The following is a 13,133-nucleotide window of genomic DNA, read 5'->3' as shown; positions in this document are numbered from 1 at the left end:
AAAAATCCACTACATTTTCATTTGTTTTCTTTATCACCCAACTTGTACTGATTTATAGAGTATTTTAAGGGAAGGATATGGTGGTTGGCTGTTGGATTACCAAAATGTATGTATTCTAACCTAACTGTTCTATAATTCAGCTTACTACAGGTCCCGTTGATGCCAGATTAGTGATGGTTCACCTGAAGTCATCTTTCTTAATTAGGTCATAATTACATTTGTTATACAATAATGCAGCCAAAACAATGAAACAAAAATAAATTGTTAGTGAATCCACTGATCCCATGCATAATGCTGTCCTTAATTCCACAGTACATGTATTGACATTTACACATTTTTCCACCATGCCTGGTCCCACTGGCCAGCAGTTTTGTGCCTAATATTAAGGTGTATTTCTTACCCAAGTTAAAAGTTAACATGACAATTATCTGAGGTAAATATGAGGACAACAATAGGTGACAATAAGACACTTGCTGGGAATGTGCATTACATACATATCTAATGATTTCTGGTAAGATATACTGGAGACAGGTGTATATATTACATTTCATATACATCACTGCATAGGCCTTGCCCACAGCTATAAAATCACTTTGGATTACAATATAATGATATTATAAGCAATTTAAGAGTTAGCAGTGATCAATATTCCCAGACTCAAACAGCATTTTCTAGCTGTTTTTTTGTGCTTAGCTGGATATGACATGCATAGCCTTTCATTGTCATCCCCACAAACAACAGTCATTCTACCTACTTTTGTACACATCCTTCAACAGTGAAGACAAGAAAAATAGCACTCTTCAGCTTCATGCTGCTAAAGAAAATGAGAAAAAAGACTCAGAGAAGACTTCTGAGTCTGAGTCTGAGTTCAGACCTCTGAAGCTCTTTTCAACCATGGAAAGAAAAACTGATATACTAAGAGGACATAACTGAACTAACTGCATAACACTACTATAAATCATCTCTCAAATTTTTATGTAATTTTTCACTTACCTCTAGCCTATTTATGCACAAACATCACCTAACAAATGGTTATCAATAGTGTATTGGTTAAAAGTGTTGTCTTCCATGCAAAACATAACATGTCTATGACACAAAAATATGGTACAGTGCTAATGTTATGTCTGAAAGTTCCAAGTGTATGCCATAATTTTAGAAGGTCCTTGATGCAGAAGGTAGTGTTCTCTTATTACCTCAGTCAGGATGCACTGCTTAGCTTTGGGAATTCTATTTTTTTTCCTCCTCTTATGACAATGTGCCATGAGCAAAACCTGGCCATTTCATTGATTACAGGGACTCAGTAGCACATCATACGGTGATGTGATGTGATATGATGTGATCTAACCCATCTCCTTAGGTAGTCATAACTCTGAGACCAGTACTACTAAGAACCTGCTCAAACTGCAAATGTTTGTATCACATTTCCCCTATGGCATTTAATCATCACTAATACTAACAATCTTTCTCTGTCTCAACATTTATGAAGCAAGTAAAACTATTGTAAGTTGTAAGGTTAAACAGAAAAAGCATTACATAAGCACATACACACTATACACAAAATCTTTCAGTTCATCTTGCACACTGTATACCAAGTTACTTTTGTTTATATCCACCTGTATTGTATTTAAATATTAACCACCTGCTCTGGTAACATTACAGATGAATTCAGAAACAGAATTCAAACACACACACAAACACACAATATATATATATATATATATATATATATATATATATATATATATATATATATATATATATATATATATATATATATATATATATATATATATATATATATATATATATATATATATATATATATAATTAAATAAGGAACTTGGGAAGTTAAAAAATAATTATTGATACAGTATAAGGATGACTGAGCATCTCAAGTATCTTCATAATCAATGCTTTATATTTAAGCTAAAAAGAGAATGGGAAAAAATAATAACTCATCATTTTCTGGAACCAAGACAGTGTTTTTTTGAGTTCTGCCTCTGAATCTCTTCAAGGAATGAAATAGACAATATCAACACCTATGTACAGGTTAGGAAACATAAGTGCATAACACACTTCACCCAGCAACACTCTGCAGGTCTTGTCAGTAGTGAGATGACAAAAGCAGTTCCAGTCATGAGTTGGCCGACAGCAGATCAGTCAAGGTTGGGTTATCTTTGCTGGAGTGGATTTGAGTACCCATGTACTATGTATGTAGTTGTTACCATCACTTCCACAAAAACATACGTCTTATTTGGGGAGAATTCTCTTATTCAATAAGCCATCTCTAAGTGAGGCTCAAACATTATTTTTTTTCTATACTGTATTGTGTAGTAAAAATACTACTGTCAGTCTATAGTACAAAGGCTTCCTTTAATCTTCCGTATGTTGATCCAGCAACCACAGTTCCTATACTCAGAGCAAGTCAGTATGATCCATTGGGCTTGGAATGGAGGCTGGATGAACCTCAATTACCAGGAAGTAATTTTACTCTCTAATGAGCCATGGATGGACATTGTTTGTACCTCACTTACAGACTTCTAGCAGTGACTATAATTCTAAATTCACACCAAATACTGGAACCTCATATCCAATCTATATTCATATAATACCAGTATATATGTACTGATATTTGTTATTCAATGCTTCTTAATATTTTGCTTTTTTGACATTTTTTAGGGAAACTAATGGATGCAATCCTGGGACTGGTAATAATTTAAAAAAAAAAAACATGAGGTTCTCATATGATGCAGCAATTTGGCAGTGTACATCCAAATATTTCAAAAATCATCAGTGCACATGACTGGCACACAGGTCACACACAACTAGCACAAGTGTGGACCAAACACACAAATATCAATCAGAAGCAGTGACTGGGTGCAGACTCTACATTCTACGCTGATGCTCAACATATGAATGCCAACAACTCAATGGGGTTACAGAAAGTGCAGTAATTAGTACATTATACCCAAAAATGCATGTGCAAAATTAGCATAATCAGACACTTACAGCTGAGGTGCAGATATGAAAAAGCAAGTCAAAGAACATAAACAACACAAATAGTACAAGCACATCATTCAGAAACATACAAAGAGGAGTGTCTACTCTCCTCAGTCATTGGTGTCTCATTACTACTACCACAAACTGAAAGAATTCACTCAGTACCTCATGGAATGTTACACAAGTTAAAAAAATCATGTTAAAACTATCTTAACATGTTCCTGATTTGTTACTTCATTATATGTATTTTGCACATTAACACTTGGTACTTAGTACTTAAAATTAACTATGACTACATTAATGCCCAAAAGTTTACATGATTGAGTTATAAATTCACAAGCGAATATTTAATTTCAACCAAAAAAACATGAAGCCTTGGGGGGCCTCACTTATTTTATGAGAAGACAGAGCTGTGTGCTTAAGCATTGTAAGTGGCTGTCCCAGACAGCACTTATTACTGACCGACCTATATGCTACTATTGCCCTAGTACCACATTTGGCAAGTGTGTATGACTAAGAAACAGACATCAGGGATCTCACAAGGTGGAAAGAGGATTGGTATGTGCAGCTCTAAGCACATTTTGGGACTATATTTTAAATATAGAGTTTAAAGCTGCAACCTAGAACTGAATTATGAAATTTTCTAATTCAGACCAGCTGTAATACTGAGTTATGGCCACAACGTATAACTATGTAAAGTTAAGACTAGACATTCAGTCTGCACCTTGTGAGAATAAGTCATCCTTAAAATTTAGAAGTATGATTTAAGATCTCAATTTCAAACAAATAAGAAACAATATTTTGAAGTAGTCACTTAAGACTGTACTGAAGGTCATAAGTTAAGGCAAAATCTAGGATGAATTCAGTCAGACCACACAAGCCACAACCACACACATGCATGTACAAAACACACACACATACACACACACACAATCAAAACAGGCCACGTAACCAAAGACAACGACACCAACACAACCACCAAGGGAGCAGAAATGGGGCCTCACCTCCAAGACGGGCAGGTTTTGGAGGTGCATGGGATTCTGACAGGTGGGAAGTATTGTTGAGGGTTATCCCTTCATCCTCTGTTAGATGATGGAGAACAGTTACTTACTGCCATCTCAGATCTAGCAATAACATATTCACAACTAACCACTTTTCTTTTCAATTTTTAAGAAAGGATGTTTGTATGTCAGAAACCATAGTAATGCTTTTAATGCTTTACAGTATCATGTATCATGAGACTTCAAATGAGAAGTGATATTCTTCTTTGCACTGTTTCCTTAAAGAGTGCTATCTCATAATATGTAACTTTTTAAATTTGTGTTATATTTTTTATAAGGTCCACTTCACAGTACTCATTTTGTATGTCATCTGAAGACCAAGTGCACCATCAGGGACATCAAAACACATCCATCTAGTGTGAAGTGAGATTGTACATCATTGAGACGGGAGTCTTCTTGCCACTTTTTATGAAACAGCATGTGTAAAGAAGTTTTGAAGTATTGAAATGATGCTATTTTACAGAACTAATTATAATTTGTTATTTATTTATTTATTTATTATTTATTTATTTATTTATTTATTCTTTATCCCGCAAGAATTTTGAATCATATGTGGTATCAATAAAGTAATTTACCACACATCACAACACAATAATCAGCAATATGTGTTGGAAAATAAACAAATCTTTAGCCACGCACCCTCCACAGCCTCCAGTCCTCTATCCATAGTACAATTTTGATCATTAAAATCTTCTTTATATATATATATATATATATATATATATATATATATATATATATATATATATATATATATATATATATATATATATATATATATATATATATATATATATATATATATATATATATATATATATATATATATATATATTGTTCCATAAATAATGCCAACAGCGCCCCAATCTCATGAAAAGATATTTGACATCTGATTAATTTTTTACAATCAACAGTGACATGATTGACGATGCACTCAAGACAGCCTAACAGGATTGGCCTCTTACAATTACAGTATAAAAAATTAAGTGTATTTATCATTACTCATATTATTTTTTCTTACATAAATATTAAACAGGAGATCCAAGCAAAGATGAAGGGAAAATACTAGTAATATTGCTCCCTTAACAAAGAAAAGTTTCAGGGAATCTATGGAGAACTTTTTTATTTTGGTTCCCTTCTTATTCATTTTCTGTTCCCACAACAAATGCACAAAGAATAAGAGAAAATATTAAGCACATATACACCAACAGATGCACATACTGGAGTTATCAAATAAAAAGATCAAAACAATGATACAAGTACCAAAAAACTAAGACAACAAAAACAAATACAAAAAAGCATCAATTATCAATAAATGAATGAAGAAATGAAAGACACAAATAGGAACTAAAAAGAATGAATAATGGTCTCCAATCTAAATCTTTCCTTTTCCCTTGCTTACTCCTTCTCACTGTCCTTTTCCTCTGTCTCACACAATATATTCTTCCTTTCATTCTTTTTTCTTTATTTATTTTTCTTATTTTCTTCATCCCTCTATCTACCATGTCACTTCTTTCCAATTGACTTCCAACTCTCACTTTCCTAAACTTTTCTCATTCACTTCACACACATTACCGTGTTCCTATCATTTTCCTTTGCCTAGAGTTTCCTATAAAGGTATGAGTATAGTACAACAATGTTGGTATGTGCCTCTTACCCTGCTGAAGGGAGGAGCCTCTGGACACAGTGCTGTAGGGGCTGCTGGAGCGTGTATTCACCCTCACCTCCTCACTGAACTGCAATAGTAATGATTAATACTAAGACAATGGAGACAAACAACTTTTCTCTCTCTCTCTCTCTCTCTCTCTCTCTCTCTCTCTCTCTCTCTCTCTCTCTTACACCTTCAATATACTGTACTATCTACTATTCCATTTCATGCACTCTTTTTCTCTTCCTTCTCTTTTCTTGCCTTCTGTTGTATTACCTCTCCCCTTTCCCCTAACCCTTACTCCTCCTGACTCACCCCAAAGTCATCTTCATCGCTGTCTGAGATCACTCCAGGATCTGCATCACCAAATCGCTGCCTGGACCGCATGAGTTCCTGAGGGAAGCCCTGACTGTCTTGGCTCTCTTTGCGTTTCTTCTTGCTAGGTTTGTGGGCGATCTTGTCTATCTTATGACCTGGTGGTGGAGGTGGCCTTTGTAATAGTGGTAGCTATGGTAGGTAGGTAAAGGAAAGAAGTTAAAAGTAAAGGTGGGCAAAATAGGTTAGGAAGGATGGTGAAGAGGCACAAGAAATTGTTTTTTTATTAAAATATTTGTCGTGTTTGACCTCATGTTTGCTGAGAAACTCTCTCTCTCTCTCTCTCTCTCTCTCTCTCTCTCTCTCTCTCTCTCTCTCTCTCTCTCTCTCTCTCTCTCTCTCTCTCTCTCTCTCTCTCTCTCTCTCTCTTTCTCTCTAGTACATCAAATATGTATACTTAACAGTGATGATACACACACACACACACACACACACACACACACACACACACACACACACACACACACACGTGCCACCCAGCTGATCAGATGCATCCAGAGCAGCTCCAAGGATCTACCTAGGTTTGATTGTGCATGGGGGCCAAACTTTCATTACTGTCTCCACAATAGGGTCTGGTGCAAGATGTGGGTGCAGGGGAAGAGGAAGTGTTACTAGAGGAGTTTTAAAGTGAAAATTGGGAAACATGAATGATATAATGTCAGGTGTGTAGAACCAAAAAAGAAAAAAAAATAGGGCATGGAAGAAAATTATGAGACAACTGAAAAGAAATGCTAGAGGAGTATAGAAAGGCAAGGAATGAAGATAGTATAATAAGAAGAGAAGAAGAAACTTTGAAAGTGACATAGTAAGAAAATGCAAGGAAGAACCTAAACTCTTCTACAGATACATAAACAGGAAAATGAAACATAAGGATGGCATAAACAAGTTAAAAAGGGAAGGAAGAATTTATGAAACTACTCAGGAGATGAATGAACTAATGAATGAGAATTTTCATTCTGTGTTTACAAAGAAAACTGAATCTGTGGCACTGAAAGTGTATCACAGAATGAGGGAGACAAAAAATCAAGAAACTCCTGGAAGAGCTGAATGTTAGAAAAGCTATGAGACCAGATGATACATGCATAGAGCCGAAGATGGAAACTAGAATTTAATGCCAGAAAATGCCATGTGTTGGAAATAGGAAAAAGTAAAAAGGGGCCTTCATGGAAGTACAAAATGGGAGGAGAAATAATAATGAAAAGTAATGAAGAAAAAGACTTGGGAATAATGATTCAGGACCCATTATCATTCAACAAAATGAGCTTTGACTCATGCCCTGTACAATACATACAACTAGGTAAACTAGGTAAACACACACACACACACACACACACACACACTCATTTCTCTGGAAATCACCATTACATTTAGTGGTATGTCTGACACAATAATATGGGATTGATTTTAAAAGACTATGAAAATCCCTTACACCAAAACACACACAAAGCTTGCTCTCTCTCTCTCTCTCTCTCTCTCTCTCTCTCTCTCTCTCTCTCTCTCTCTCTCTCTCTCTCTCTCTCTCTCTCTCTCTCTCTCTCTCTCTCTCTCTCTCTCTCTCTCTCTCTCCTTCTCTACTTACTGACAGACTTGGCAAAGCTCTTGATGTTTGCCTTCTCCTTGTGGCCTAGACTCATCAGACTTCCACCTGTAACAGCACAAACATGAACACGAGTGAGTATCAAACATGTGCATAAGGTAAAAAAATAAAATAAATAAATAAATAAATAAATAAAATAAAATAAAATAAAACAAATAAAAAATGTAATGTAAGGAAAATATGTAATAAGTAAAGAGAAAGAACTTGGCAAGGAACTAGTATAAAGGCAAAGTAATTTCTACTTGCAAATGGAAATAGATAACCTGATACTATAAGTTGCTTTTTTTTTCTTCTTCTTCTTCTTCATATCATACTGGAAAAAAAAAAAACTCACAAACATTTAGAGCATTCTGAGAAAATTACCATGTTAACATTAATAGTTAGTACATTTCAAACTCTGATACCTGATGGCAAGGTGCAGGAAAAAATACAGCTGTGGACACTGTTGAAGGGCAGGAAGTGATGGTGTGGTGCAATGGTAGATAGATTAAAAATTGGCACAGAGGACAACTAGTTATGAACTCTACCCTATTCAACATTATTCAACAGTGTGTGTGTGTGTGTGTGTGTGTGTGTGTGTGTGTGTGTGTGTGTGTGTGTGTGTGTGTGTGTGTGTGTGTGTGTGTATTTACCTAGTTATATTTGTCTAGTTGTAATTTTTGTTCATGTGGTCCCTTCTCCATATCTACACTTGTCCAGTTTTTCCTTAAGTTGTGCATACTCGTTGCTAATACTACATCCTCAATTAGCTTGTTCCAGACTTTTATATTTCTCTGTGGGAAACTATATTTCTTTATGTTATTCAAGCATCTTCCTTTCCTTAGTTTTTTTTTTTTTTGCTGTGGCCTCATGTATATCTGGTATTTTCTACTTCTCTCAGAAGTAGTTTTTCATTATCAATTTTTTCCACTCTATTCCACAATTTATAAATCAGTATTAAATCTCCCCTTTCTCTTCTTTGTTCCAATGTTGGCAGGTTCATTTCCTTTAACCTATATTCATTTGTTAATTCTTCCAGTTCAGGAATCATCCTTGTTGGCATCCTTTGTATCCATTCTAGTTTTTGACATGTTTCTTCTTGTGGGAAGACCACACTGATTCAGCATATTCTAGCTTTGGTCTAATCATAGTGGTAATTATCTTTCTCATCATATCTTTATCCATGTAGCAGAATGCTGTTCCAACATTTCTCACTATTCTGTATGTATCTCCGAATATTTTTTCTACATGCTTCTCTGACTGTTGACTATCATATATTATCACTCCCAAGATCTTTCTCTTTTGGTACTTTTATTATTTCTTCACTTCCCATTTTTTCTATGTCCATTTTGGTCTCTTCACTTTTTTTACATTTCCAGTACATGACACTTTTTTTCACATTAAATTCCATGTTCCATTTCTTACTCCAGTCCCAGATTTTATTCAAATCCTCTTGTAGAATCTCAGCCTTTGTTGTTTTTTATATGTCTTTGTAATTTTGCATCATCTGCAAACAAACTCATGTAACTCTTTACTCTTTCAGGCATATCATTTATGTAGATCAGGAAAAGTATTGGTGCCAGCACTGATGCTTGTGGTACTCCACTATCTTTCTCCATTTCGATTTTGCATCTTTTACTACCATCCTTATTTCTCTTCCCTTTAAGTAACTTTCCATCCAGTTTTTTTATTTTTCTATTTAATCCTTCTATATTTTCTAGCTTCCATAGTAGCCTGTTGTGAGGAACTTTGTCAAAAGCTTTTTTTAAATCTAAATACATACAGTCTACCCATTCATCCCTCTCCTGTGTTATATCAGTCACTATTGAATAGAAGTTCATCACATTTGTTACACATGATCACTTTTGTCTAAACCCATACTGTTATTCTGTTATTATATCATGTTTTTCTAAAAATTTTGTCCACTGCTTCTTTATCACTTTTTCACAGATCTTACATAATATGTGGGTCACTGATACAGGTCTATAGTTTAGTGGTTCTTCTTTCTTTCCATTTTTATAAATTGGCACTATGTCTGCTCTCTTCCATTCCTTAGGCACTCTTCCAGATGATATTATGCACTTTATTATGTCATATACTGGTTCAATTAATTGTTTCCTGCACTCTTTAAAATGAAACCTGATACTCCATCTGGTCCTGTTGCTTTTCTCTCTTCCAGTTCCTCCATCATTTTATAAACTTCTTTGATTGCAGCAATTTTTCCCACATTTGCTTTTTTGTCTTGTGGTTTTTTAAATTTTAATTCTTCTGTGAAAACTTGTTGAAACTTTTTGTTTTAGCAATTCACTCATGTCTTTTGAAGTCTTCATGTTTCATTTCCATTCTTCAACCTTTCTAGTTTTTCTTTTAGTTTAATTTTTCCATTTATGAATTTGGTGAAGATTTGACTTGTCCTTTTCATATCCTTTCTCTTCCTACCTCCTTATTTTCACATATTCATTTCTGGCTATCTTAAAGTTTTCTTTATTGTTTTGGTTTTGATTTCTTTTAATTCTTATCTATGTTTTGTCTCTTCTTTGCACTTGCACATCTTGCATTAAACCACACCTGTTTTCCTTTTTCTTTAGGTTTGTATAGTGGAGCATATTTATTCACTCCAGTGTGTGTGTGTGTGTGTGTGTGTGTGTGTGTGTGTGTGTGTGTGTGTGTGTGTGTGTGTGTGTGTGTGTGTGTGTGTGTGTGTGTGTGTGTGTGTGTGTGTGTGTGTGTGTGTGTGTGTGTGTGTGTATGGGCTTATCTACTCCAACAAAGATTTAGAAAAAAAAAATACAAGTAGAATCCTCAACTGTAAACTGTAATCATAATGTCAGCAATCAAATAAAAGAAACATATATATGATGGACAACAGCAATAACAACTATACACACAATCTAAAACTGCAAATTTGTAAATATAAACAAATGAATGAATGAAAGAATGAAATATAATGAAGATAAGGATGAACTTAATTCACACACACACACAGAAAAAAAAAAGTAACACCACCTAAAGTAGGCAAGAGAAAAGAGAAAAATTGATATTGCATCCCCAATGTAAGTCAACAAGAATGACAAACTTTGGGATGAGAGAGGATGCAAGGCTGAGGCAGAGGTGGAAAGAAAGAAAGGAGAGAGGAAAACCAGAAGGAAGTACATGAGTGAATGGGTTGGCGAGACTGAGTGATGGGAAGAAAATAAAAAGGGATAAACAGATAGGAATAGGAAGACAATATTCACTATACAACATATTATGCTAAATTGGAAACAAACATCAGAGGAAACAGGAAGGTGGCAAGAAAGCAGTGCAAATACGGAGTTAACAAAACAAGTTAATAGAAGGACCACAAAATGAAGGCACATAAGTAAATTCAGACAAATAAACAATGATGATGATGATATCAATAATAATAATAATAATAATAATAATAATAATAATAATAATAATAATAATAATAATAAAATTAATAAAATTAAAAACAAAATAGCTTAACTGTAAAGAGAGGGAAAGAAAACAGAAAAGATGAGAAAACAGGTCTGGAAAAACTAGCTGATGAGAAAAGGGTTAAGGAATCTAATAAGAGAAAGCTAGGGATAATGACTCCATGAAGGGAGGGAAAGGGAAAGCGGATGGGATGAAAAAAGGAAGATGATAGAGAGAAAAAAAAAAAAGTCACGAAAACAATGAAGCCTGAGGAGGAAGGAAGGAACGAAACTATAAAACGTGTCCTTCATGCTGCAAAGAAAGTTATGACAACAGAAAGAGGCAAGGATGAGGAGGAAGAGGAAACACAAGGAGGAACACGAGCTTGTAATATTTCCTACAATTAAAGGAAAAATAATGAAAATATGAATAGCTATAAGGAATAGTATAATTTCCTAAATATTGAATATGAAAAATGCAGAGACTTGGGAGGGTAAAGAAAAGAAAAAGTTAAAGGCAACAAAATGTATAGAGAAAAGAGTTATTAAAGGCAACAAAATGTGATCTCCATTTAAGCTGCAACCTTCCAACCCAACAGAGGAAAAATATAGTTGTACTCCGGAAATGGTGGTAGTGGAAACACGATAAAATAATATAAGCATAAAGAAATAATAATACAATAACAAGTGATGTATAACAAAACAGCTACCGTAAGAACTTCAAGAAATTTGTCCATTTCTTTACCTTTCTTAAGCGTGAAGATCTTTTCTTCTCCTTCTTTTTTTAATGCATACGAAAGAAGTCAAGGAAAGGACATGAATACCACCAGATAATGATAAATCAAACATATATACTATATGAACATCAAATAAATATGGATTTTCAACGGCAAAAGACATTACATGAAAAAAGAAAACAATTATATGTATATCCTTTTACCTAGGTTCTTGAGGGACGTGATAGACTTATTTTTTTTCTTATCCGTGACGTCTAGAAGGGAGCCTGACTTGACGGTGAAGGCGACGCGGACCTCCAGCTCCCCCCTCTCCTTCTCCCCCTTCTTGCGGTCTTTCTCCGGCTTCCCTCGCAATTTGTGCCATCTGACGAGAGAGAGAGAGAGAGAGAGAGAGAGAGAGAGAGAGAGAGAGAGAGAGAGATTTGTCAATAAAATACTATGGCTTTGTATATTACACTCAGAAATCAATATAAATCAGACAATCAATGAAGACAAGTGACACCCACATACATATAAAGTGTCGTCAGCTTATAATGTTTCGTGGAACATCAACACCTATGCTATCACACACACACACACACACACACACGGAGGCGGAGAAGAAAAAAGAAAGAAAAAAAATCCTGAAACCTTTTACGTAACATCGCTTCTCCTCCTGTCCATGAAAGGTGAAGTCTTCTATACACAGTCGCCGACCCTGTAATTAGACGCAGAAGAGGACCGATGGAAGATTGTAATGCACTTACATGGCTCCTTTACTCAAGCACATTTAGGGGACGCGGCCTAAGCACTAATGCAAGCGTCATGACGTTTTCTTTAATCTGCTACGTATTGCATCCATAAAGACCGGACATTAAACAAAGTGTTTAAAAATACTCTCCTAGAAAATATACGTTCAATAAAGTGTTTCGGTAAATAAACTGAATAAACTGTGATTTCCGTTTGGTCATTTCCGCATCCTCCCTCGGCTATGTTGACGTCACGACATTACGCAGTATTTAAAAACACTCTTCTAGAAAATATACGTTCAATAATGTGTTTCGGCAAATAAACTGAATAAACTCTGATTTCCGTTTGGTTACTTCCGTTTCCTCCCTCGGTTATGTTGACGTCACCCAGCAAGCCATTTATATCCTCTGAGCTAAATCCTCCATGTTTGTAAGTTGTTTCCGTGTTTATCTATATCCTATGACTTGTATGTCCTAATTCCAACTAATTTATTGTTTTAACCTCCAAACCATACGAAGGAGCCGTGTAGGAAATTTAATAACCTTGGATTGGGCTCTCTAGCGTCCTTGAATTAGGCTTGGCTGAGTG

At 35.0% G+C, this 13,133-nt stretch overlaps 1 protein-coding gene across 2 annotated transcripts in view; it reads right to left on the bottom strand.

The window, feature by feature from the left end:
• The window catches only part of LOC135088955 (rab11 family-interacting protein 1-like), a 64,693-nt gene that overhangs the window by 16,540 nt on the left and 35,020 nt on the right, over nt 1-13,133 (bottom strand). Inside the window, exons 5-9 of one of the 2 annotated variants that reach the window (XM_063984048.1) lie at nt 12,020-12,180; nt 7,664-7,729; nt 6,025-6,182; nt 5,719-5,797; nt 4,005-4,082 (exon numbers count right to left, since the gene is read on the bottom strand). In XM_063984048.1, the coding sequence (XP_063840118.1) occupies nt 4,005-4,082; nt 5,719-5,797; nt 6,025-6,182; nt 7,664-7,729; nt 12,020-12,180 (542 nt within the window). The remainder of the gene's footprint in view (nt 1-4,004; nt 4,083-5,718; nt 5,798-6,024; nt 6,183-7,663; nt 7,730-12,019; nt 12,181-13,133) is intronic. The other variant, XM_063984049.1, reaches the window with a different exon arrangement.

This window comes from Scylla paramamosain, chromosome 3 (assembly GCF_035594125.1).
Source record: "Scylla paramamosain isolate STU-SP2022 chromosome 3, ASM3559412v1, whole genome shotgun sequence".
Taxonomy (NCBI): Eukaryota; Metazoa; Arthropoda; class Malacostraca; order Decapoda; family Portunidae; genus Scylla; species Scylla paramamosain.
This window is presented reverse-complemented; position numbering and strand designations above follow the sequence as displayed.